The sequence below is a fragment of the Glandiceps talaboti genome, chromosome 2 (assembly GCF_964340395.1).
Source record: "Glandiceps talaboti chromosome 2, keGlaTala1.1, whole genome shotgun sequence".
Taxonomy (NCBI): Eukaryota; Metazoa; Hemichordata; class Enteropneusta; family Spengelidae; genus Glandiceps; species Glandiceps talaboti.
The window spans coordinates 17,779,923-17,807,026 of NC_135550.1; the positions used below are offsets into that span (position 1 = coordinate 17,779,923).

General features: G+C 35.2%; 2 protein-coding genes across 2 annotated transcripts in view; both read right to left on the minus strand.

Annotated features, from left to right (window-relative positions):
* The window catches only part of LOC144445020 (putative sodium-coupled neutral amino acid transporter 6), a 30,491-nt gene extending 12,033 nt beyond the window's left edge, over positions 1 to 18,458 (minus strand). The window contains exons 1-12 of the mRNA XM_078134575.1: positions 18,194 to 18,458; positions 14,411 to 14,544; positions 13,536 to 13,617; positions 12,993 to 13,087; positions 12,090 to 12,248; positions 11,629 to 11,725; positions 10,831 to 10,904; positions 8,713 to 8,771; positions 7,832 to 7,836; positions 4,177 to 4,268; positions 3,806 to 3,951; positions 3,290 to 3,416 (exon numbers count right to left, since the gene is read on the minus strand). Coding sequence (XP_077990701.1) covers positions 3,290 to 3,416; positions 3,806 to 3,951; positions 4,177 to 4,268; positions 7,832 to 7,836; positions 8,713 to 8,771; positions 10,831 to 10,904; positions 11,629 to 11,725; positions 12,090 to 12,248; positions 12,993 to 13,087; positions 13,536 to 13,617; positions 14,411 to 14,544; positions 18,194 to 18,458 — 1,335 coding nt within the window. The remainder of the gene's footprint in view (positions 1 to 3,289; positions 3,417 to 3,805; positions 3,952 to 4,176; positions 4,269 to 7,831; positions 7,837 to 8,712; positions 8,772 to 10,830; positions 10,905 to 11,628; positions 11,726 to 12,089; positions 12,249 to 12,992; positions 13,088 to 13,535; positions 13,618 to 14,410; positions 14,545 to 18,193) is intronic.
* Positions 18,459 to 19,746: 1,288 nt separating this feature from the next.
* The window catches only part of LOC144445031 (uncharacterized), a 42,846-nt gene continuing 35,488 nt past the window's right edge, over positions 19,747 to 27,104 (minus strand). Inside the window, exons 33-39 of the mRNA XM_078134585.1 lie at positions 26,817 to 27,026; positions 23,659 to 23,738; positions 23,015 to 23,115; positions 21,523 to 21,647; positions 20,635 to 20,779; positions 20,220 to 20,314; positions 19,747 to 19,836 (exon numbers count right to left, since the gene is read on the minus strand). Of these exons, the coding sequence (XP_077990711.1) occupies positions 19,747 to 19,836; positions 20,220 to 20,314; positions 20,635 to 20,779; positions 21,523 to 21,647; positions 23,015 to 23,115; positions 23,659 to 23,738; positions 26,817 to 27,026 (846 nt within the window). The remainder of the gene's footprint in view (positions 19,837 to 20,219; positions 20,315 to 20,634; positions 20,780 to 21,522; positions 21,648 to 23,014; positions 23,116 to 23,658; positions 23,739 to 26,816; positions 27,027 to 27,104) is intronic.

Genomic DNA, 27,104 nt, shown 5'->3' on the forward strand with positions numbered 1-27,104 from the left:
ATTTCTCAATCATTGTGCCCTTAGTGTCCCATGTCAAATCAAGGGCTGGTGACATTAAGTGTGGCTTAATTGTGTTGGTGAGGAATAACAAATAAATTGAATAGCTGTATTCGACGACGTGGCTTCTAGTTGCTTAGTCACACGGTGTATTAAAGTGTAAATAGCATCATCGGTTGAGCGTCCAAGTATGTATGCGAATTGTGGCATCAATAATGCCAAACCAACTCGTTCAAGACACTTAGAAAGAATAGCTGTGAGGGTTACGGGTCTAATGTCACTGTCAACCTGTGGTAGATCTATCTTTGGGACAGGTACTATAACTTCAATCTTCAGTCAAGATGCTGACTATTTCAACCCTATGCATAAATATTAGTTACAAGGTGGTGCTGTCTTGTAAGTATTCGATAAGCGAAACAAAGTCAAGCAATCCATTATCTGGGTCATGTAAAAATGGCATGTGAATATGATATGGGTCGTTGGGTGTCATCGTGCTTTAGAAATAAGGGACCGGTCAGTTTCTTCAGCCTGGGGGAGGGATTCTTAAATTGGGCCGACAAAAAATCACTGACCCCCCCCCCCCCCATCTGTAAAACCAAAAACAGGCTGACCCCCGCCCCCATCACTTAATTCTAAAACATGATGACACCCCCCCCCCCATATTTATGATATTTATATGACAGATATTTTTATCGTGACTCAGTGTGGACTGCTTGACTGTCGTGCATCTACTTTATAAGATCCCAGGTTAACACTATCATAATTATAATTGAATTATTGACTACACAGGGTAAATATATTCCAAAAGGAGTTTAATAGCATCTTGACAGTGAAAGGTATGGGAAAGCTTGAGCAGGGAATATGTATATCTCTTATGGGGGTCCTTGGGGTCTCCCCCTAGAAGCCCTGGAGGATTTTACTCTGAAAAGTCAATTTTGAGACTATTCAGGCCCTTTCAGACAATAATTTCCAAGCTTTAGAAGACAGCACCAACATGTAAAAAGAAAAAAATATTTTTTGAAATATTAAGGTAAGAGAGAGGGGAAGCGCTAGTCTATCAGCTAGCCCTCGGATGTTCTTTCGATTAAATACGACACACAGTCGAACAACGCTATCGAGGATGGAACATCCGAGGTCTAGCGAATATCATCAGGATATAAATAACTGCCAATCAGAGAACCGTATTAGCGACAAGCACAGACAGAGGACAATAGCTAAATTTTCATGCATATTCATCTTAAGGAGGGGCTTGTATAAATAACCACCAATGCGTTAACTGAAATGTGTGAATGACAACGTCTACACACTCATCAATCTCACAATTACCATAAACCGATAAGCCATAGTAATGACGTAAATGTGTTTGTCAACACCTGCATGCAGAGATTCCCCGAGGTCATAGGTTATTGAATATATTAAAGTATATATATGCATATATGGCCCAACCCACCGCTTATCGTACTCTCAATGGAATGTCCGGTCTGAAAATGACATTCGCTAGACTGTTCGGGCAAGCCTTCACATGCGAACTTCGTTCGCATATAGTTTTATAGCATCGAAAGAAAGCCCGAACGTCTAGCAGCAAGACTAGGGAAGCGCTTGAGACTGGGATGTATACACCTCAATTTTCAGACTATTCAGACCCTTTCAGACAATAATTTCCAATCTTTACAAGACAACACCAACATGTAAAAAGCAACTACACAGGGTTGAAATACTTTTGAAATATACTTTGATAGCACCTTGACAGCAAGAGGAGAAGAGCTTGAGACTGGGATATGTCCACCTCATGTGGGGGGTCCCCTCTAGAAGATGGTGGGGTGGGGATCAGCTAGTTTTGGGGTTTCCAGAGGAAGAGCTCAGAGTTTTTGTTTTGCTACATGTAGCAACATAAATAACAATAGAGAGGTTTAGATATATATTTACGTGTGTTCTATACGTGTAGCGTCATAGTCACGTGATTCGAAGCAACTCAGTCTGTATCAAACGACGCTACGTCAAGCGTCAAAATGGCGGTCTACAAGTAACTGTAAATACGTGTTGAGTTTTTGTCATTTTCTTCTATTAAAAGTCGTATTTTTTATATCAAAGTTCGGAAGCATAGCTTTAAACTAATTGTTTGGTTTGGGTTTGGGTAGTTGCAGGAAAATGGCAATAATACGGACAAATTTAGAAAACAAAGACATGTGTCTGGCCGGGGGGGGGGGGGTACTCCCACCTATTGGGTATACGTATATGTGCCGCCCTTTGGGGTAGGGTTTTTCGCTCTTTGGTCTAAAATGGGTACTGTCTTTTGAGAGCTAATGAGTCTAAAATGAGATCCCCATTTCACAATTTTTCATTTTGTTTGGTCTAAAATGGGGTCCCGGAAGGAACTCCTTAATAAATTCTCGACGAGTTCGGGAATTTCCCACTGCTAATTCACTGGTCGAGATAGCATGCACACCCCCTGAAATGCTTGGTTTTAGATATCCCCCATATATAAATTTCTAAGGCACCCATAGTTCAACCACGAGTTCAACGCTGGTCTGAAATATAAATGGGGTCTTCTAAAAAGTTGAACGGTCTAGAACGGGGTATTGGTTTTGGGTCAAAATTGGTCTAAAATGGGGTCTGGGGTTGACAGCATTAGCCACACAGCCCTACCAGAACTGGCCAGTGGTGGCCTTCTGGACAGAAGATGTCAACTCGCGTATTCACATTCCACTGTTTTTCACGTTTGTGTTTAGAACGCATAACTAAACACAATTTTGTAAGCGTCATTACTTGTACGCCTGCATGATAATGCTCCCGTAGGGGTAAGCGTTCTAACGTGTATCTAAACCTCTCTATTGAAAACATTGTGTAACTGCAAACATACAACTTACAGTTTGGATGCCTTTTCTCATTGCACTAATCAAATTAATAACTTTATCTTATCATGGCATAATGTTGTTCAGAGTTATTTTGTCGTGTGTTCTATGGTTTTGTATATGACAAAATGATGACACAAAAGCATTCACTGACTGGCACACAATCTGCACTTTCCTGATTGGATCCCACTAATGCCGCTTGTTTCTGATTGGTTCCAGGGGAAGATAATCGTTTGCCTCAATAAGCAAGCAGTATAAATGAGTACCACATGATATTTGTTATCCTAAGCATTTAGCGACACCAAAGACTATATGTACCACGAAAGTTGAGGAAGTAAGATAGGTTGTATACTGAAGGTCTGTGCCAAAGCTGATATGTATATAGTTTGATTACACTGCCTTTATAAAACATGCTGTTAAATTTTGGCAAACATATTTACCCTTCCTGGCAGTCCAAGGGCACGGCTACCGATGTCTTCATATGTTTTAACATTGACAAGATCACAGGACTTCAGCAGCAGGTGGTTAGAATACGTTCCCAGCAGAGCCACAATGACCAATAAGATACTGTGAAAAGATAAGTAAATCATCACAAAATAAATCGTTCACCATAAATGAAGTACGGTCATTCGTAAGGGCTATATGACATTGCATTTATGACCAGAATATGAAAAACTACACCCATTTGGCATTAAAAGAAAGCTTTATGCTATGTACATGTCGGTAGTATTTTAAATTGAGAGCAAAAACCTTCCTTCTTGACACTATCAGATTGCATAAAACAGAGTGTTGTTTCCATGAGACATACCTGTATGGAATATGTGCGAATGAAGGGCCCAACACTGAGTAATGTTTGAGGAACACTTTTTCAGCAATCAAAGGCAATGTAGGTGGCGTAAAATCATGAAATGACACTCCAATTAAAGTTTAGCATGTCATGAAAGTATTTCACCAACCTGAATAAAATGATACCACTTCCCATCATGGCATAGGGCACCCCTAACATTCCACTTCCCAATATTAAACTAGTTAAATTAAAAACTGAGATCCAGAAGGATCCTTTTCTTGTGGGTCCCTCTTGGTTACCAATTCCTGATGGTTCCTACAAATATACAATAATAGTGATAGATTAGAGTTAGTAGTACAGAGCAGCCTGTAAAGAACCAATAATCATATTAAAGGATAAGGTGTACATTTGTGTTGCTAAAAAGGCTTCTTATTTTCCTTATTATCATTATTATCAAATACTATTGTTCACTTGAAAAAATGTGATGTCATTAAAGGGGAAACAATGTCGTTTTTTATATACTGATATTTCATCACTTACAATGCGCACATCCCATTTGGCTTCTACATCTGAAGGGTTCCTTTTCAGCATGACTAAGCTACCACCACCACCACCACCACCACCACCACCAGCTGTATTGTAATCCAGTTGGAGTGTTAATATAAACCCATGACGTTTTTTGCATCCACACATAACTTGCCTTCAAACTAGAATGTGGTGTTATGATGTAAGCGTACTTTGCATATCACAAACGTGTTTCACTGAATTAAGTACCCAATTACAAGCGCTGGCCTGTCAATTTGATATGGATTACTAGTGAAATGCGCCTATCAGCATCTTGTCTTGTTAGATGTTTACTAGATTACATCGATTCTAGCTGTTGAAAGACATCTTCAGTTAAAAGCCAAAGGATAACTATAGATCATTTCCTTGTGTACCTGTTTGAAAACAGGCGGGCTCTGCGATGATCACCTGATGAGATGGCCTAATACGAATAATTGAATAGGTTTAAAGAAGGGTTAATTTTCTGCAATGATCATATAAAGGAAGCGTGCACAATCTGTCTCATTATATACATGATTACTATCTGTTACATACCTCAAATGATTTCTGAATCAAAGGGGAACCAGCATATTCGTCTTCACCGTCTTTATCATTTACCATGCAAATCATTTCGAACAGACTTCGCCAAAATGTCTGTAAGATATTATTTCATCAGCAAGACTTCATTTGCATGTTATTGATTCATTTAGTAAATCTTATTCTACAAATAAGGAATGAATAACAAATTTCAAGAGGTAACATGTAAATATGTATAATTAGTATGCATGGATACCTTCGAAACTAAAGATCTCGACGTAACCACATAGAATGTGTATAGCAAACATAAATTCATTTGATGTAAATAAGGAAGATGTGTACCACGTGCAGTAGTTTTTGACTTATTGTGTTCACAGACTGGCTGACTGATTGATTGACTGACTGACTGACTGACTGACCACTGACGGACGAACGGACGGAAGAGGTCCATTTCAAGTTGCCGGTACCGCAGGCTGTTCCCGCGGGAAACACACCTTTACCGCGGTAACAGCAGTACCTGGTTCAGCTGTCGGTAATGAGCTTGTATGCATACGGTAAACCGCCGTTACTGCGACCACTACATTATCTCCACAGTCTTGTGTGTGGCATTTCTTTTGATTATGCCGACAACACCTAAATTCATTATTCTTGAGAGAACAATAGATCGCAAACACGTCGCACACGATGCTGTTCGGAGATGTTTTACAGGTATTAGTCGCAGTTTTTTTTCCCGAATTAAGTAAACCACCAATTATCCGAACTCAATGGGGACCGTTCAGACACTGAGATTGATGTTCGAAACTGACACAACTTAAACAGGTACCGACATGGACTCTCACGTCACAGTATCGATAAATGATTAAAATAATAATGCCCACTCGCCAAATCGTAAAATGCGAATAAAATCTGCAATTTGCAAGAAGATTTTGGACTCAATTAGTCAAACTTGCGAGGACACTTCTGCGACACCAGAAAGTCTATAAGCAATGGCGCGTCGTGTTCAACGATACGAAAATGAAGAATACTACACTGGAGGTAAGGACATTTGATAAATCATTACCTGATTCATCAATTCTATCAAACTGTTCGACATTCGACGCAAAATGTCAATTTTCGAATTCAAAACTATTCATTTTGAAAGTTATGTATACGTACGTACATTGTCGGTCAGAATCGGGAACTGCTAACAAGTGACCTGAGTTGTTCTTACGTTACGATCTTAGAATGAATCATTTGATAATAATAAATACTATATATATATGTATATATATATATATATATATATATATATATATATATATATATATATATATATATATATATATATATATATATATATATATATATACATACATATATATATACATACATATATATATATATATATATATATATATATATATATATATATATATATATATATATATATATATATATATATATATATATATATATATATCATTGGCTGTCGTCAAACAACACTGGCATGTCATTATCATACGGCAGTTAACAGGAAAGCCCAGAAAATAGTCAATGATTATATGCATCCCTTACATAATTCTTTCACTAAGCTCCCATCTGGTCGCCGTTACAGAATGCCTCTTGCAAGGAAAAACCTTTTTTAAAAAATCGTTCGTTCCAACAGCTGTGTCTATTTTAAACTCACTGTAAAGTCATTTTAAACTCACTGTATGTATATGTATATATTGTACTTGTGTAAATTGTTTAATTTGTAAATTGTGTTTTGAGCCGAAAGACAAATTTCCGCATTCATATACGGATAATAAAGTTATTGAATTGAATTGAATTGAATTGAATTGAATATATATATATATATATATATATATATATATATATATATATATATATATATATATATATATATATATATATATGTATACATTATTCTTGAGAGAACAATAGATCGCAAACACGTCGCACACGATCAGTCAGTCAGTCAGTCAATCAATCAGTCAGCCAGTCTGTGAACACAATAAGTCAAAAACTACTGCACGTGGTACACATCTTCCTTATTTACATCAAATGAATTTATGTTTGCTATACACATTCTATGTGGTTACGTCGAGATCTTTAGTTTCGAAGGTATCCATGCATACTAATTATACATATTTACATGTTACCTCTTGAAATTTGTTATTCATTCCTTATTTGTAGAATAAGATTTACTAAATGAATCAATAACATGCAAATGAAGTCTTGCTGATGAAATAATATCTTACAGACATTTTGGCGAAGTCTGTTCGAAATGATTTGCATGGTAAATGATAAAGACGGTGAAGACGAATATGCTGGTTCCCCTTTGATTCAGAAATCATTTGAGGTATGTAACAGATAGTAATCATGTATATAATGAGACAGATTGTGCACGCTTCCTTTATATGATCATTGCAGAAAATTAACCCTTCTTTAAACCTATTCAATTATTCGTATTAGGCCATCTCATCAGGTGATCATCGCAGAGCCCGCCTGTTTTCAAACAGGTACACAAGGAAATGATCTATAGTTATCCTTTGGCTTTTAACTGAAGATGTCTTTCAACAGCTAGAATCGATGTAATCTAGTAAACATCTAACAAGACAAGATGCTGATAGGCGCATTTCACTAGTAATCCTATCAAACAAACAAACAAACAAACAAACAAACAAAATCATAACATTCCCTTTCCTTGCGGAGGGTAGAAAGTGAAAAGACAAATGTTAAGAATACGGACAAAGTGGAAAAAAATATTAAAATTATCGCAAAAAAAATCAAGGCTACCAAATATTACAGCTTATCTGGTTCTGTGTAGTCTGGTTCTATTGAATTTTATTTATCATGGCTGCCAGATAGGACCTACGTTCGCTGGCCTCCAGATATACCCTTAAGCATTCTTTATATGTTGAATAGCCAAGACATTCTAGTTGTCCATATGTATTTGAAAAACTTATTTCTAATAAGAAGCAGGATAAATGCCACATAGACGAAACATGGGGCAGCCACATACATACTAACGTAAACGGCATTTCATGAAAATGCAATCTTCATATATTTCCATATTTTTGTATATAATCATTATTTCAATGCCTAGCATTTCAATACAAAGTGGTATTATTACCATGTCTACAACAAAGGGCAAACAAAGAACTGTCTGAACTATATCCTTGCATTAGCTGAAAGACAATCACAATGCACCAGGTATAAAAAATCACATTGAATTCATTGTATCCCGAAATAAAATGCATTTATCGCAAATACTTGCAAAACAATTGAAAAGTTGAACCATTGCAATTTTATTGCCTTGCTAGGCTAACTGATGGAAAATTAAGATAAATACAGTTGTGTCAGTGCAGTAAAAAGACGAATAATAATAATAATAATAATAATGGTAAAGCTAAGGGCCTATTTATCTCACACGAAAGCTATGGATAGGCTATTTAACTGTGCAAAGTTTGGTTTAGCCTAACATCTTTATGTGTACACATTTTAACCTAACATCTTTATGCACACATTTTGGACTCTCCGTGTTAGCAGAAAGTAATACAAAATAAGTTAAATCTTATTTCAACTTAAGTATTTCTTTGAAGATGAAGCCTTCTTGAATAGTATAGCATATAGCGCTGCGTGTGTATTAAACGCAGAAAGAGTTTTCGTATTTGCAACAAGAATGTGTACTTCCCTTCTTGCCTCTAACTGATAATTGTCAGATGTAATACCACATTTACAGGTATATTATCCATGACACTGCAGTGGGTTATAAAAGAAAGCTATACGACATTGGATGTTTTAGAATGAAGGCTTTCATGTTATTTGATATTATTATAAAAGTGATGTTTTAACTTCGCTTACACTTTGCTGCATCCTTACGAATACGATTATCCATCGATTAATACTCGTCTAATAACAGCTGTTGCAAGAATGAAATTAATACCAAACGTTTATGGATTCAAGTACGAATTAATCCTTTTGTAGTTTATATGGTAGGATGTACTGACTTACCTGCAACCCCAAGAGTCAACACTCAGATGTTCAGCATCTAGATCTGTAGCAATGTCCACCTAACGACAGCAAACAAATCAATGCACGTATGAGTGCCTTACGTCAAAAAACATATAATATCATATGTGGATGGATAGATTAGAATTCACTTGAACGTCGTTAGTCACGCACCCCCGTATAGGCTTGTCCCGTCGTGAACAAATGCATTCTTCATATTGTTGTTTAGTATCTCAATACAAAGGGATAAAATTACTATGTACACTACTAGACAGGTTCGAACAAATCACCATCTGAGTTACGTCTAATATGTACTGCATTTGATGAAAGACGATCTGAATACACTAAGTAATGTCTTTGTAGAAGACATTTTTCCTATTGCAATATAATCGATGCCAGGTGTTTTAGGAGAAAACAATGTTTAAATTTGACAACAAAGTGTATTGGCAAGTATAATTCATTCTGATGCAGAGGATTTTAGCAGTGGAAGTTCTACATTAACGTTAAAACCAAATATATCGATATCGATTTCCAAAAATGGTCATTCTTCATATTTATAATAATATTAGAAATGCGGAAATCGAGAGAACAAAATTGACTATTGTCCTTTTCCCTATGGTCACAGTTAATGTATTGGAATGAAATCCCATATGCTCATTATGTGCCAATATTTTTATTTCTTTATTAATCTAATATAGTTTGATATTGTGGTCATCTTGGCTTTTAAGTTCTCTCTTGTGAGTCAAATACTTTGAACATTCTTGTGACTAATTTGTCTTTTAAGTTCTTCATTGTTTCTTTTGTGTTATACTAAACGTTCTCTAGATAAAATTACTTAATATTGCATCCCTTGGTTGTAGGTGTATTGTTATCGCGTTTATTAGTTGAGATTCTTGATATAGGACTGCGCGTTGGTTGAGGACTGGCGGATCCTGTTGTACGGGTAATCCAACTTTCGAGATATCTCACTCTCTGACACTACATCAATGTTATCGAACGATTCACTTCATATTCATCGTAGCCTTTTTATGTCAATTTATTCCTGAAGAATGTCATGTTGATAATTAGTCAATTCTTCTGTGTTGCTACATGTTCGAATGTACCATGTTGTTTAGCCTTAAATAAAACCATTCAAAGATTTAATTCGTTTTGATAAAATCCCTGTGTAAACATTAAAATGTATCAGTTGTTTTTGTATGAGATTTAAAATCAATTTTTAAAGTCATTTGAGTCGTTAACCTGTGTAGATTCAAATATTTGTGACTTTTTTCTGAGATTACAGATTCACATTGTCTACCTTGGAAATGTGATTCATATACATACTCTCAATAATATGTTTTGCAACTTTGAAAGAATTTCCACGGGGCATTTGTTTTTTACTCATTTGTTCCAGCCTTTCGTGGATTGATAAGTTTAATTACTTTGGGTATCTATTGTCGTCTGGTATTCTTTTGTAATAGTGAAGAGAAGGGAAGAAGGGTGGGGTGGGGTGGAGTGGAGTGGAGTGGAGAGAAGAGAAGTGGACAGAGTGGAGTGGAGAGAGGAGAAGAGGAGTGGGGTGGACAGGAGTGGAGTGGAGGGGAGAGAAGAGAAGATATACTTCAGTTCTGATAATTGTATTTTTATTTCCAATATCTTTATAAACATTTAATTTTGTATTTCCAATGTACATAAGTCAACAACATGTAAGTAGTAAAAAAAATTCAACATACATATTTGTTTTCTATACTTTCTAAGTTATCTTTTGTAATATTATAGGACTTTACTACAAGTGATATTTGTACATGCACAATATAATTCCCTATGTTAGTTACTTTTAAAATTTGTTTTATGACCATCCCATTGTTAATTATCTGAAACTACCTCATCTACAATTCATATTTTTTACTTACATACAAACAGTGGTTTTTAGAGATGTTGATAAATACTTGCGCAATGAACTTCACGGGCTGGTAAAAAAACGGCTTGATTGTTAGACTACGATGAATGATGAATTTTTACCCATGAACAAATTGGCAAAAATGCTGACAATAGAGAAAGAGAGCAACATAACAATGAAGCCCCTGTCAACATTTAAAGCACACCTTAAACCCCAATATTTAGATACCACAATCTTAGTACTATATCATCAGTGGAGCCTTTAGGATCAAACAGAATCAGTTTATGTTTAGCACCAACTTTCTCGATAGCACTACCTGATAATGTTTTCCACACCTAAACTTCAATCTTAATCTGACATTGACATTTAACAGTCATCCTGGTGTCACTTTTAATAAAAAGGTTTTCCAGGGACACACCTAACAGCCCAACCACTAAATGTCAGTCTGGGAGTATCTGTCATTTTGTGTAGGCCAAAGCATATTTCACATTGCCTCCACGAACAGTTGAGCTTGTAGTGACATGTATCTGCTGTTCCTAAGGATTGCTACAATTTGGTAAATTCAAACATTGCAGTCAGATTGGTGTGCTAACACTTTTTTTGCTTTCAAAGTCAATTGCATATATTTTATTTAGTTTCTTCTATTTACAGTTGAGTATAAATTTCTAGTATCCTATTTGTCCTTTACATGAATAAATAAATACTAGTATACTTGATAATGATATTACTATGCATGCTACAGTTTGTGAGCCTTGTATGTAAGGCTAGCTGACTTCGCTCTCATCAAAGAACACAGTTCTATTATGTCTGTTGTATATTTGGCAACGACACCCACACATTATGAGATGATCCTATTGTTTCTACTGTATATTTGGCAATCACCCCACACACATTATGGAATGATCCTATTGTTTTCTATTGTATATTTGGCAACCACCCCCACAAATGTTGGGATGGTCCTTTTGTTTCTCTTGACAGACATACAATTTAGGCTGTTCTAAAAAAAACAAGTAACTCTTCTCAAAAAAGACTAAAAATACTTTTATTAGAAGTCACACTCTGACTTCTGTCCAGTCGAGGTCTCTTACTGTTGGGTACATTTTGTGAGGAACCAGTCACACTGATGGACCTGCGAACCTGTGATAAGAAAAATATTAATAGTATTAGTATAAATACAATAGTATCATATAAAATATGTATAATATAATGTATGTACCATTTGTTTACTAGGATATTATATACCAGGAATATATCACTCTATTGCAAACCTCCCATATACTCCAAAATAAGCATACTAATCATGCCTTAAATGTGAAAAAAAAAAAATCAATAATTGCTGGTTTACTAGTTTACTGTGTCCCTTTCAGGTTTTACTTGAGATAGCTTAAATATATCATTATGCTTGCTTCAACACTGACCAGTCATGTATAAGTCTGTATCATGCATGATTTGTACATAGGTATATTATACCATGCATGAACAACATGGTCGGAATACAAACCTGGGGTTTCTTGTTAAAATTCTCCTTTGGAGGAGTAACTGATTTAAAGACAAAGTTTCTGGAATTCTTTGGACCATTAGGGTTAGCTACAGGTTTGGTTAGAGCAGCTATTTTAGCCAAGTCTTCTTTGCTGCGACATAAAAAGGACCCTCGTCTAAACTACAAAGACAAAAAAAACATATATGAAATGTAAATACACAATGATGGAAAACAACCCAGTATACATGTATGTCTGATTTGATTGACATGCAAAGCATGCTATATAATTTCACCAAAAATAGTGTCAGTATTTATTGATGTGAAAGGAGTTTTCTGATGAAGATAATAGCAATTAAATTATGGCCACAGGTGCATGCTACTACATACACAAACCAGATGTAAGCTGAATGCTACTTCTGTCAGGATTATTGTCACGATATCCTTTCTTACCATCAACATATTTACAAGATGCTTGCTTTGAAATGCCAGGTATGTCTTATGACTTCAAAATAGTGTCAGTATTTACTGGTGTGAGAGGAGTTTTGTGATTGGTCAGCAAGCAAGGTGCAAGGTGATAGCAATTTAATTTTATTTATGGACATAGGGGGCATGCTACATACATGAAAAAACCAGAGCAATCATTTCAGGGCTGGGCTGTATTAGGCAGACACAGAATTAGAAGCCCTTGACAATTCACAATACCAAAGAATCTGTGACTGACACTCATTTAACTATTAAGAAATCAATCACAGAATTTGTATATTGCTAACATGCAATAAAATTTACAAAAGTAATGCTCTGCAGTGCTAAATGACCATAAGTCAAAGTGAAGGTTAGACCAGCTATTGCAAATAGATGTGTCTTGATGTCCTTATATAGTTCAAGTGGTAGACTTAATCTAATAAAAAATGATTTGATATTCACCATAGTTTTGTGGAGTGGTTTGGGTGTACTCACTCCCTTTTCCTTGATTGTTGGTTTCACTTGAGGTGCTGGTTGTGTTAATTCCTTTGGAGTTCCTGATAAATAAGAAACAGATTTTGTTTAACTTCTCAACAATAATGAAACAGAAGTATCTAGGATTCCAGAGTGTCTTTCAGTGGTCAAATTCTTCCAACCAAACAACGTATATATTTTCACTGCCCCAAAGTTGAATCTTCCATGTAGTAGGAAAAAAATTATCTGCAGCAACCTTATCTAAGCCATGTAATAACTATGACCAAATCAAAATCATTGGGTTTTGATGCCAGAAAAGACAACTGTAACTGTGTATTTGCAAAGGCCAACAAGTGGGTAAAATCTACTTTCCTTTCCCAGTTACCCTACTAGTGTTCTCGTCACTTGTGGTACATATATGGGAACCTGCATCATTCCGATTCCCCTTTCTGTTACAGGTGTTCCCAAACATTAGCAAAAAAAAAAACACTAGCTCATACTAAATTCGTAAAAATTGTCATTGCATGTTACCTTTTTCTTTCTTCTGTATATTTCTAATAATCTTGGTAAATTGGCTGTCTTCATTGATGTCGAGAAGTTCACCTTCTTTCTCCTAAGAATGAAATCATAGCAAACATACAATCTTAATCAATTCACTCTTTATTTTACTCCTTTATGTAAAACAGGAAAGTTTTGTATTCAGTTGTAACAAGAAAGCAAAAAAATTAGTTATTGAAATTTCTCATGCAGTCATTCACAAGCCACCTTTTACCCAACAAATCTAATTGATAATTGTATAATTTTTTTGCAAGAGAAACAGTAAGCTTTCTTATGATTTCTGTAAATTAAAATATCTGACCCTCTATTTCATCATTGTTTTCTTGAGGCAGTGCTTTTTAGTTTTTTATGGAAATAGAATAAAGTAAGACATTGACATTTGTAGATCTTCTATAATTTGGAGACTTTATGCCCCACATTACAAGTCCCACATGTGCATGATTTGAACAGTACATGTTATGGTATTAGTCTAGTCTAGGGGTTTACCCACTAGTTAATGATGAAATAATTAAATCATGAAGTGACAAGGTCCATGGCAGATGGATCAAAATGTCACATTTGTTTCTAACTTACCATTCCAAAATAGTTAAATTTTACTAGAGGACAGGGCCCAGACTACCTGTAAGCTATTTCCTGACTCTCCATTTACCCACTGTTATATTTATTTGGGGTAAATAAACTGATTATTAATCTGATTATTATTATTAAAACTTTCCAATGTCAGGGATATATTGTAAAGTGTAACTTTATCAGTAGAAATTTCACTTAACAGCTCTTATCCAGTAAGCAACCATATTGTCATCACTAGAATCAAACAGAATATATCATCTTATTTCTGACTTAAATACCTTCTGTTGTTGTTCCAACCACTGCTCTCTTTCATACCGTTCTCTTCTCCATTTCAGTTCCTGCTCTGTTTCATTATCACTGACTTCTTCATCAGAATCAGCCCTGAACATATCCTTTTCAGATGTATTGTCATCTGGTAAAAAGAGTAATTAAACACATTAAAATAACAGAACGCCTAGACTGTCAACAGTCTTCTTGACTTTTTTGTAATTTATCTTTAATACTATTTTTGCTGCTGAAATTAATAGAATTAAAACATGGTGTGCGTTGGACATTCGATGAAGTCAAGATGACGTCGGATGATATTTTATGTGTTCCATTTGAATCCTCAGTGAGTAGCGCTAGCAGCGAGCGTTCTGTATCATGTATAGAACAGAGAATGTGCACTTTACATCATAAGATTATATCGCATGTTATGGGTTATATATGTGTACATAATTAGTAATAAATAAATAAATATTTCAGAAGGTTTTTTAGGAATATGACAAAATATGATCTGAATACAGACTAAAGTGCACCATCATATGATTAATTTGACATTTATGGGCTATGGTACGCCTCATCAAAGTATCAGAAAAAGTTTCTGAATAATTTGTGCATCCCCTTCTAAACATATTAAACTGCAATGTTCATTTTCACATATTATAAGAGGTGAACGTCACATATTGAACAAAGTAATCTTTAACGCATTTAAGTAGGATTGATGAGCTTACTAGAATGTATTTCGTGCAACTCTAGAATGTATTAAATGTATTAAATGCATTAAATGTATTAAATGTATTAAATGCAAGCTACCCGGACCATCGCCGAGAAATATAATGTATTTCGTGCAACTGTAGAATGTATTAAATGTATTAAATGCATTAAATGTATTAAATGTATTAAATGCAAGCTACCCGGACCATCGCCGAGAAATAGAATGTATTTCGTGCAACTCTAGAATGTATTAAATGTATTAAATGTATTAAATGCATTAAATGTATTAAATGTATTAAATGCAAGCTACCCGGACCATCGCCGAGAAATAGAATGTATTTCGTGCAACTCTAGAATGTATTAAATGTATTAAATGCAAGCTACCCGGACCATCGCCGAGAAATAGAATGTATTTCGTGCAACTCTAGAATGTATTAAATGTATTAAATGTATCAAATGCATTAAATGTATTAAATGTATTAAATGCAAGCTATCCGGACCATCGCCGAGAAATAGAATGTATTTCGTGCAACTCTAGAATGCATTAAATGTATTAAATGTATTAAATGCATTAAATGTATTAAATGTATTAAATGCAAGCTACCCAAACCATCGCCGAAAATAGAATGTATTTCGTGCAACTCTAGAATGTATTAAATGTATTAAATGTATTAAATGTATTAAATACATTAAATGTATTAAATGCAAGTTTAATACCCGGACCATCGCCGAGAAATAGAATGTATTTCGTGCAACTCTAGAATGTATTAAATGTATTAAATGCATTACATGTATTAAATGCAAGCTACCCGGACCATCGCCGAGAAATAGAATGTATTGCGTGCAACTCTAGAATCTATTAAATGTATTAAATGTATTAAATGCATTAAATGTAATAAATGTATTAAATGCAAGCTACCCGGACCAGAACTCTAGAATGTATTAAATGCATTAAATGTATTAAATGTATTAAATGTATTAAATGCATTAAATGTATTAAATGTATTAAATGCAAGCTACGTGGACCATCGCTGAGAAATAGAATGTATTTCGTGCACCTCTAGAATGTATTAAATGCATTAAATGTATTAAATGTATTAAATGAAAGCTACCCGGACCATCGCCGAGAAATAGAATGTATTTCGTGCACCTCTAGAATGTATTAAATGTATTAAATGTATTAAATGTATGAAATGTATTAAATGTATTAAATGAAAGCTACCCGGACCATCGCCGAGAAAAAGAATGTATTTCGTGCAACTCTAGAATGTATTAAGGTTATAGACCACGTTCAATGTCCCTTGCTGATATTGGTTTGCAGTTAAGAAAGTAATGATTATACACATCCATAACTATACATTTTCTGAAAGCTCTTGATCCACTCTTTACAATGAAATTAGTAAAATTTGGTTTTATGTACTTCAGATCACGTGACCTCTACATACGTGATAATTTGCATGTTTGGTTCAACAAAAATTAGCTCCTTCAAATTTCGACCAACAATAGAAAACGACGCACAGTGTTTATCACCACGTCAGTGGCTACAAAACCGTGTCTCAGATTTTTCCTATCTGTTTTTGTAACGAAGATATATAAATAATAATAAATAGTGTCCAAATAAACCATGTATGTCTCATCTAAATCCGTCTTACTTTCGAACAAAAGACGCAATCAAAAATCTGAGACACGGTTTTGGAGCCACTGACGTGGTGAATAAGATCCTACTGTGTTTGTTATTGTCGGGTACTCTTTGAGGTTGCTAATTTCCACAAAGTAACGCAATTCTTTACAAAATGTAAACTTGAGAAAATGACAAAAACATGTGTTTGAGTTGAAACAAACAAAAAACGTTTAACACATTCCTTACAGAAAAGTTGTAAGTGTCACACCCTTTATCACCTTCGAAAATTTGTTTTTTTCCATGTTATGACCATTCTATTGGCCAAAAAATATGAAATCTGTCAGTTCAAAGGTAGCCAACGCCCACTATTCGACATGCGATTTTGGCTATTCGGGTTAAAAATTAACTTCCTCATTTGCATATGTTTGCGAACAAATTGAGGGCGGAGCCTACTTCCTTTTATGGAAAGCAGAGTGTCAAGCTACGTTTTAGCGGTCTCAGGTTTTATGTAATTATAAAATAAACGTAGTGGTTTCCGGTGAGAGAGTAAATGTTCCCTGGGTTCCCGTTCAACATGAAACGACGGAAAATATACCAAATGCTTTGAAAGTGGTGTTTTAACTAATAAAGAATCTAGTTAGCTTCATAAAACATCTTTAGTATGATGGTATTTTCTTAAATATATTAAATGCATTACATGTATTAAATGCAAGCTACCCGGACCATCGCCGAGAAATAGAATGTATTTCGTGCAACTCTAGAATGTATTAAATGTATTAAATGTATTAAATGCAAGCTATCCGGACCATCGCCGAGAAATAGAATGTATTTCGCGCAACTCTAGAATGTATTAAATGTATTAAATGTATTAAATGCATTTAATATATTTCACCAAGGTGCAAACACAAAGCTGGTCAATTCAAAATAAAGTATGCTACACTACCACAATGGTCTTGAAGAGTATTCCAGACAGCATTAAGCATGTAGGATGTAGAATTCGTTTTAAACAGCTATACAACTCGGCGAATAACCAGGTTTGTCATATGCTTTTCTCCAATTCTACTCATCATGTTTTACCATATATAGTTCATCCTTCTCAACTTTTAAGTAATGTGATTATTTTTACCCCATTGTATATTGAACTGTGCAAGTAGTTCATGAAAGAAGGATAACCAGATCTCTTACAATTTTGTTGGACACTTGTAACCAAGTGGAAACGTACTTGACTAGTTCCAAGACAACCTAATTCCGTTATTTATATTTATATATTTACTTATTTAGTTATTATTTTTAACGTAATTATTTAGTTATTATTTGTGTTTTTATTTGAGAAATAAACATTAGAAGTAAAGCAATATTATAAATTTTGAACCATTTCATACAGGCAACTGTCAAGTCATCTCTGGTGTCGACTTGCTCTCTCCCATGAGCAATTATCGTTCCTGCCTCTGCATTTCACTCTTACCCTTCACCCAGTGACAATCAATACAGCAGCAGGTACCTGGGTACCACTGAATAGATGCTTCAGACAGAATCTTTTTGCTGCGACAGAGACGACACCTGTCTCTTCCAACTTTTAGAAAGCTGTTCGGATGTGCCTGCCGATGCACCATTCCATGAGATACACTCCTACTGGATCCACAAGCCGTCTGCCTGGAAATATGTGTGTCCCTTTCTCCCCATATTGGCATACTTCTCACTACCCTCTCCCAATTATTCATCATCACCATCTCTTCAAGAAAAGATCTTTATATTTGCCATTAGATTAATATAATACCATAAAAACACCGAAAACTAACTTGGGACATTACATTAAAAATAAATTCCACTTCTACACATATTAATAACATGCAAATGCTTCCCGAATTGCTGATGCCTTCCCTCGTTCTTTACCCACTCAGCTGACATACAATGTTTTGCCCACTGAAATATTGGCTGTTTGAAATACTGGCTGTTTGAAATATTGGCTGTTTGAAATATTGGTTGTACCCCCCCCCTCCCTCCCTGAATAATACAAAAGTGTCCCTCCCACTGAAAAATCGCATGCCAACTGCTTTTTGCACTAGTATTACTGCTCAATTGGCTACATCTCCAAAGTCGGCCACAAACTAATCACATTTTTACTTTTCTTAACAAATATGAGTTTCAAACTTGTAGTGTCAGCACTCATTTACACTCGATATTTGTTAATGGTGAAATTAACAGCGACGATAAATTCTTTATTGAAATATTGGCGTCACATCACATTACTTTTATATAGCCTCGCCTGAAGAATTGTCCATAACCCTGATATTGAAACACATTCACAAAAAGTTGAAAGATACACATGGATTCTATTTGATATGATTTATTTCTATAAGGAAACAGAAACAGACAAGTCAAAGATCTATCTAAACTGAAAAGCTGTAAACGTTGTTTTCCTATCTATTGATGTATTCCATATACTACGACATATAATGCAGTGCACAGGTAGTGCAAGTAAATGTTTCAAAATATAATATACTGGTATATATCGGACGTAGTGCAAGTACATGTTTACAAAATATGATATGCTAGTATTTATCAGACCTTTCTGAAAGGTCCAAAGAGATTAACCTTTCTGAAAGGGTTCTCCATCATTCCTTGTGTCAAGACCATGGCATTGTTTTGATACCCTGAGGAGGGAGTAAAGAATTACAAATGCAAATTGCCTGAAGTGAATTCATACTTTGATATAAGAAAGAACTTGTGTTTGCTTACATTTTAACTACATTTTACTAGGTTCTTACTTATACATTCAAACTACACGTTATTAGGTCTTTACTTATACATTCAAACTACACTTTACTAGGTTTTCACTTATATATTTTAACTACATTTACTAGGTTTTTAATTATACATTCAAACTACACTTTATTAGGTGTTTACTTATATTTAAACCACAGTTTACTAGTTTTACTTATATTCAATCTATACTTTAGAAGGTTTTACTTTACAAGGTTTTACTTAATTTAAAGTACAATTTACTAGGTATTCAAATTACTCTTTATCACGTTCAACCATTTCAGCAATGATGATAGACAGACTCATTATTGATACCAGTACACCAATAATTAATAAACATAGTGCCTGAAAAAGGAACAAACAAATATTTAGTCCAAATGTCTTGCATGAACACAACCTTGGAATTTTTATTCCAAGTGCTCCCCATAAAATATTGAAACATGTCAACAAAAATTTTAAACAAACAACTCAAACATAACATGCGCATTTGTGACCTGATTCTTCAAAACGTTCAAATGACTGGCCTTCCAAATAGATGGAACATCGACCAGTCTACTGTCTCAAATGTTTCATATATGCAGACATACTAGACTTTGATCGAGGTTAAGTCCGAAAGAATGCAGTAGATGTAAAGTAAGGTAAAGTAAAATAAAGTAAAGGTCATTACCAACCTCTTTAATGTCATGTCTGTCTATTATTTCATTACACACATTGTGTTGTCTACTTACCATAATTTTCTCCCTAGATTTGAGTGGTTCTATACCAATACATAGATAACTCACCGCCGGTAGAATAAACACAGCTGCTGTTGATACTGCACTACCTGAAATGAAATAGAAATAACATAAACACAGTGTGTGTCAACATGTCATGCCAACAGATATGCTGTGCTTAAAGTACAAGCAGTTAGTCATTCAGCTTTCATTCTTTTGAGAGATTTTCGTTTTATTTTGATGAACTTTATTTACTTCCTTTGATGTACTATTAAAATGCATCATAAGCGTACTGGCAGTAAAACCATACACTGAAAAACATCATTATCTGTGAGTGTTAAGACAAGCAATTCATATTTTCTTCATTTGTAACTTAATTTGTCAATTTTGTGTGTAATGTTTGTTTTAAGGTTTTACATGAATCTCTTACCTATAGTGCCAAAAATGTCTTTCAAATCAGGAACAGCAATTGTCAATATAGTTACTAAAGTCAGCAAAAATACTGTTAATATGGTATGTCGGATCCATGAAAAGGGCTTATCCGGTGCAATAAAAAATGTCAATGCTTTTCTGGACTATAACAAAAAAATAACAGCGGAATATATAAATATCAAAAACTGTGTAACAACATCTTCCACTTTTCTGTTTCCTTAGTTTAAGCATTGTTCATGACGTGATGATCTATCATCAGTGATAGGCAAATTAGGTCCAAAAATTGTGTCTGTTTGGTCAAAAATCTATCATTCCAAAAGTACTGAGTAGATTGGGATGAAATTTAATGGGGTGCATCTGGGAATGTGTACATGAAGGTGAATTCATAACATGATCATCCCATCACCTATATGCAAATTAGGTCTAAACATATCAATTTTGGTCAAAAACATATATCTCAAACTACATGGGGAATGGGGCTGAAACTTGGAAGTAATATTCCTGGAGATGTTATTCTGCAGCTATTGTTCAAAACATATTGACAAAACTGGCCCTAGCAACCATAACCACGCCTTTAACAACAGTGAAATGATGTATATTGTAAAGATAGTAAAATACATTAATAGGAAAGGGAATAGATATTCAAAAATGTATGTAAATATGCCTAGCAACAAGACCACGCCCATAGCAACAGCCAAAATGGTGGTGTCTTTGGCAAAAACAACAGGAATTAGTAGACAAGTGAATAAAAACATTCAAAAATGTATGCAAATATGCCTAGCAACAAGACCATGTCCATAGCAACAGCCAACTTGAGTGCACGTGGATGATAATGGATCATGAAGGACATGTAGAAGTTGTACATTTAATGTGAAGGAATACTTACAGGGAAAAGTGTAAGTGGTACAGTAAATGTAACAGATATCAGCACAGCTAGTCTGACAACTAGCATCAATGTGTCGTGAGGATTATATATCATGTAGCTCTTTAGGAGGTCACGCTGAACATTATCTGAAACAAAGATAAAGATAGACTCAGCAAACTACCTCTCTTCTCTAACCCAGCTCTCAAACATTTAATTCTGTTGGTGACGTTCTCTGTACTGTTTTCTAAGGTTGCAAAAATCATCAGATAAGTACAAGTGTGCACCAACTTATTAAAGATGACCATTTTTGTAGTTGATGGGTCATACAATGCAATTTCTATCACTATTGTGTATAAAAATCAAAACTTAAAAATGTATTTCGAACATTCAATAAATGTTAAAGATATATCAAATGTATTTTGTGCACGATCCCTAGACTAGACATTCATCGGATCCTAGAATGTATAAAATGCATTGCAAGCTCCCGGACGATGACGCGATCATAACATTAAATGTATTTTGTGCACTCATTGAATGTACAATATATATATTTCGAGATCACTGATTTCAACAAGTTACACAGAGACTCACCGGTCAAAAGATATCAAATATATAAGAGTATTATGTGACACTTGCGCCAACACTCACTGGTCAAAAAAATTTAAATGTGCAGGATTAAAATATAATAAGGCTTCGTAGAACACACCTCAATATTTTACAGCTATGTGACTGAATGGTGATATGATTTAAGAGAAATGAATGGCAACAAATGAATAGTATAAAGGAAAGGCTTGGATTTTGAAAATTAGCCCAGAAGGTCAGAGTTCAGGTCAGCATTCAATATCAAAGACGAAAGTATTAACATTTTTTAATTATGCAGTAAATCATATATGACCATTACAAATATGGCTGCCATTCAGTAAAAGGTGATATGAAAGTAAGGCTTGCATACATTAGTCGTTGTTCTGCATTACCTTTAGAAAATGGCCAAACACAAATAATATACAGTGTCTGAAACATTTAGAAATGGCAAAATTTTGATTGTCTACCTCAAAGTCAATTGAAGGTAAAACAACATTGTCTTATAAGAAAGGTTGCATGTGATTATATTGGGTTAAACACTTGAATGGGGTCTCTATGCATGATTGAGTTATGCAGTATTTCTTTGTATATTTCTCTTTATATTTCCCTTCTTCTATTACCTGTAAACATGTTTTAAAAAACATTAAAGAACAAACCAAGCACAAAATGTGCCAAGGGCATGTGCAGGTATTTGAAATTACATACTGTAAACTTAGATATTTTCACTACTAGAAAATTTTGCGATTTTACAGTCTTCAGTTCTAGTCCTCAGAGTTGTTTTACTAATAATAATCAGACTGGTACATTGTGTTTATAAACAAGAAGGCATTTCAGTCACTTTTTATTTTTTGCATTATGATTTTTGTTTTCCAGCAAAATACGTGAAAATAAGTCTTCAACGAAAATTTCCAGGTTTACAGTATTAACTTACCATAGAAAGTGAGGTATCCAAACAATGCAATGAACATATAAATGGTGAAAGAAGCAGCTATAGACACATACACAACATTTTGCATTCTATCCTTGGAAGGTCTACAGAAAGATAAACTGAATTATTTGTCTGATGTTTTCAGTCAATAAGAAAATATATCATCCAAGGAGGCCTTTACTGAGCGAACGTGGTGCCCTCATGCATGCAAGGGCCCATGCTTTTGTTTTAACAAGCTTTGTTTTCTGTAATGACTGCTCAACTCCAAGTAGTCAGGGTGCAAAGGCCAAAAAGTGGCTTACATGGTTTGAAGTACAATTTTTGACATCATATTTGGGCTATCAGAAAACTGACGTTGCACCTGTGGATTCTCTTGCGCAAACTCACAGGAGGTTCCATGGTAACAGTGACATTATTTTGAAGGACATCATATTTTCCCGCTCATTTTGTTGTTGTTGTTGTTGTTGTTGTTGTTGTTGTTGTTGTTGTGTCGTCGTCGTCGTCGTCGTTGTTGTTGTTGTTGTTGTTGTTGTTGTTGTTCAATAAACACCTTGGTCATGGCTGAAATATGTATGTAATGATGTATGAAATTGTCTACGAGGCGAGGTATAAGTTAAAGTTCTTATAAGCCTTTGATTTAAATTTACCTTTCCAACTCATAGAATATTGGAAGAACTTCTATGTGGCATGCAAAACTGAATACCATTGTCGGAACTGCAAATGCTGTCTGAAGAAAATGGAAAAACGCAAGTCTTTGTAGACAAACTCTCCCTCAAATAGTGTGTTTCTGACAGAAGAAACCGATTTTTTACTTGTTGACTTTTGATTTTTGGATATTTATAGTATCAATTTCTATTCTACTATATGGATAGATAGTATGTCTGTCTGTATGTCTGTCTGTCTGTCTGTCTGTCTGACTCTGTCATCATTTTCCCCTAAATGGCTGTCTCAATACAAACGAAATTTGGTGCACATGTGTTTTAAGCCAATGGCTAAAAGTGATTAGGTTTTGCTAAATATTCCACGAGTAACTTGCATAATTAAAGATTATTTTGTAATTAGGTTATATCTTAAGAATGCAAGCTACAAATTTCATATAATTTTTTAAATACATTGATGATAACAAATTGAATGTGTCCTGTAAAGTTTGATAATGTAGTTTTTAATTGTAATTATTATTTGCATAATTACTTATTTTCAGTAATGACAGTGCACCTATTTGATGTAGTCAGTTCACCAGGATGTGCCATCTTTGGTCTAAGCAGAGCAGCCGATGAGGAAGGACTTTGACGGTCTGCCCACACCACTTATTTAAAGCTCACCGTCTACATACAAATCTTTTCTGATAAAGTTGACTGCTTCTTCCCCAAAGTCCTTCCTCATCGGCTGCTCTGCTATGTCAAAGCTGGGTTTAAACTATACAAATGGATCGCCAAGTAAAGAGAAGTGGTGGATGTGATACCAACTGAAGCTAGAGCATCCACTCTCATTGGGATCATCATGCAATCAGATCTTTAGGCATGACAGATCAGAACAGTACTACCTGATGTACCACTTACACGTTGATGAGTTCTTGCAACCACCAGCTTTGTGTATGATCCTTTGGACACTGTAGTTCCAGTGGTCCTAACTGGGAAAATCATCATGCAAGAAACTGGGATGATCCCATCCCAGAAGACCTCTGGCTAAAATGAATGCAGTTGGGAACTAAAATCCTGGAATTTATGCATCTAAAGGTGGATCGCTGTTATAAACGCTACAACATATGTAAAGTGAAAAGTGTACAGGTTCATTACTTTTATAATGCCAGTGAGACCAGCAATGGGCAGTGCTCTTATCCTCTGAGACACACCAACCAGGGAAACAAGGTACATTGTTTCCATGAGTATTTTTGGGTGTATAGCAAAGTGGTTCTTGGGTACATAAATAATGCGTCTAAATGTTTGAAAACCAATGTTGCCAATAATAGGGTCCGGAAGATAAGAGAAGTGGCTTTCTCAGATGTATGGAAGTACAAGGAATTATGTCAACATAGGCAGTAACCCAAGCAATGATGATAGTCACCCAGCAATAAATTAAAGTTTCCATTTGAATGTGACAGTGCAACTGAGGTAGAAGTGATCAAAGAAATGAAAAGCGATGCCCACACGAGTTAAAGACTGATTCGAGAGATAAGATCAATATTGTTCATGGAATACAGAAAGATAATCAGAAGCAAACTGCCTACTTCCCAAGGCAAACATGTGGAGATTGAGAGCAAACAAGACCATGAATAGGGAGATAGGACTCAGAGATATCATAACAAAGCCAACGACACCCATGTATGTACAGGATGTTTTAGAAAGTGATAAATCAATCATTCGGGTGGTGCAAGGTGGAGCTTTTCGGGAGGTAATCTCGATTCTGAAGGCCTTACAAATGGCAAACACAGAAAACAACTGAGAGCTCGGAATACCATGCTATAGAAATCCATTGCCATATCTAAGCTGAACCTATTTCTAGATAAACAAGGCTTGTCTAGAGTTGGTGGGGGTGAGGGTGGACTGTAGAGATCTAGTCAACCTGTCGAGGTCACAACCATCCAGTAATCCTGCCCAAGAAGAGTTATAGCACAGGTCTATTAGTGCGACACTACCATTAGAACATAGCGTTATAGGAAGAGGCTACACACTCACCTACATCTGGCAACATGGATATCGGAAAACTTTTTTTATACTTCATCAACTTCCTGGTAAGCATACAATCCATTGCAGCCGTTATAAGTGCATATGATTAAAGCATTCACATCGCAACCTCTATCCTAACAGGTCCCCAATTACACAACTGGGTTGACCAAGGCACAGTCATGGTTCAAATCTTGACCAAGGACTTTAGTCACTCAGAAACAAACGGCATTGATGGGGCTCTAACATGCAACCTGCAGATTCCAAGCCAGACACTTTAACCATTTGCCCATCGTGACTCCATAACTGATCTTAACTGATTCATCAATGTGTTGACTGCAGAGGGTTGAGAGGAGCATCCCAAACCCAGACCAGATGTAAACCGAATGCCAAAGCCTTTAGTTGTTTGTTCTTACCCTCGCAGTTATTGGCATTGAAAGTTCTGAGCTATAGCTATCATACATGGAGAAATTAATTATACCAAACTGTTTGAAATTTGAAGCTTGCATGTTTGAGAAATTACCGAAGATAATTATTTATGCAAACGAAACACTAAGAAAGCTACTGTAACATCAACAAACTTTATAGGACACCAGCACTTTGTCATTATCAATGTATGTACCAACTTACATGAAATTGTAAGCTTGTATTCTTCAGCTGTTGCGTAATTATTGAAAATAGTTGTTGATTATGCAAAGGATTGGTTATAGTTAAAACGTACATAGCAAACTATATCAAAAACGTGTGCTTCACTATCATCAATGCATCTACAAAATGATAGGAAATGTGAAGCTTGAATTCTTAAGATATAACCCGATTACCGAAAATCATTCATTATGCAAATAATACATTAAATCCTGATGAACAGATGGAGTCCATTAATTGTAATAAAACTGTAATACAAAGAGACTCTTACATTATTCGAATCTTGTCTTGACTTTTGACCTTGTGTCAATTATCGATATCAAATTTTGGACATTTTCCTCGACCAAGGCAGATAAAAAGCTCATTGCCTACAAGTTGATCTGATTGTCCGCCACTACCTTTGTAATTCGATTCGTTTAATCTACCAAACTGGTGAACACTTTGGTCAAGAAACTAGTCTATGAAAACCACGGAGCTAGTGAAATGGCACAACTTACTTCAAGTGACAGGGAGAATAATTTGGGTGTGCATTCGTCCCCTGTACTATTTCCTGACATGGTAGTTGTTGCTGATGTTGATAGACTTGTGATTGCCGTAGTTAAGTCTGTAGTATTTTGTATCAAGAAAGCTGCAATATTCGTCTCTGTAATATTTTCCCAGTCAGTCGTGGGTATGGGACAAGGAAAGGAAAACTTTTTTACAACAATCTGTAAAAAGTGAAACAGAAATCAATTATTTGAGTGTGTTCTGTAATCAATCTTTATTTGGCCGGCACAAACAAATTC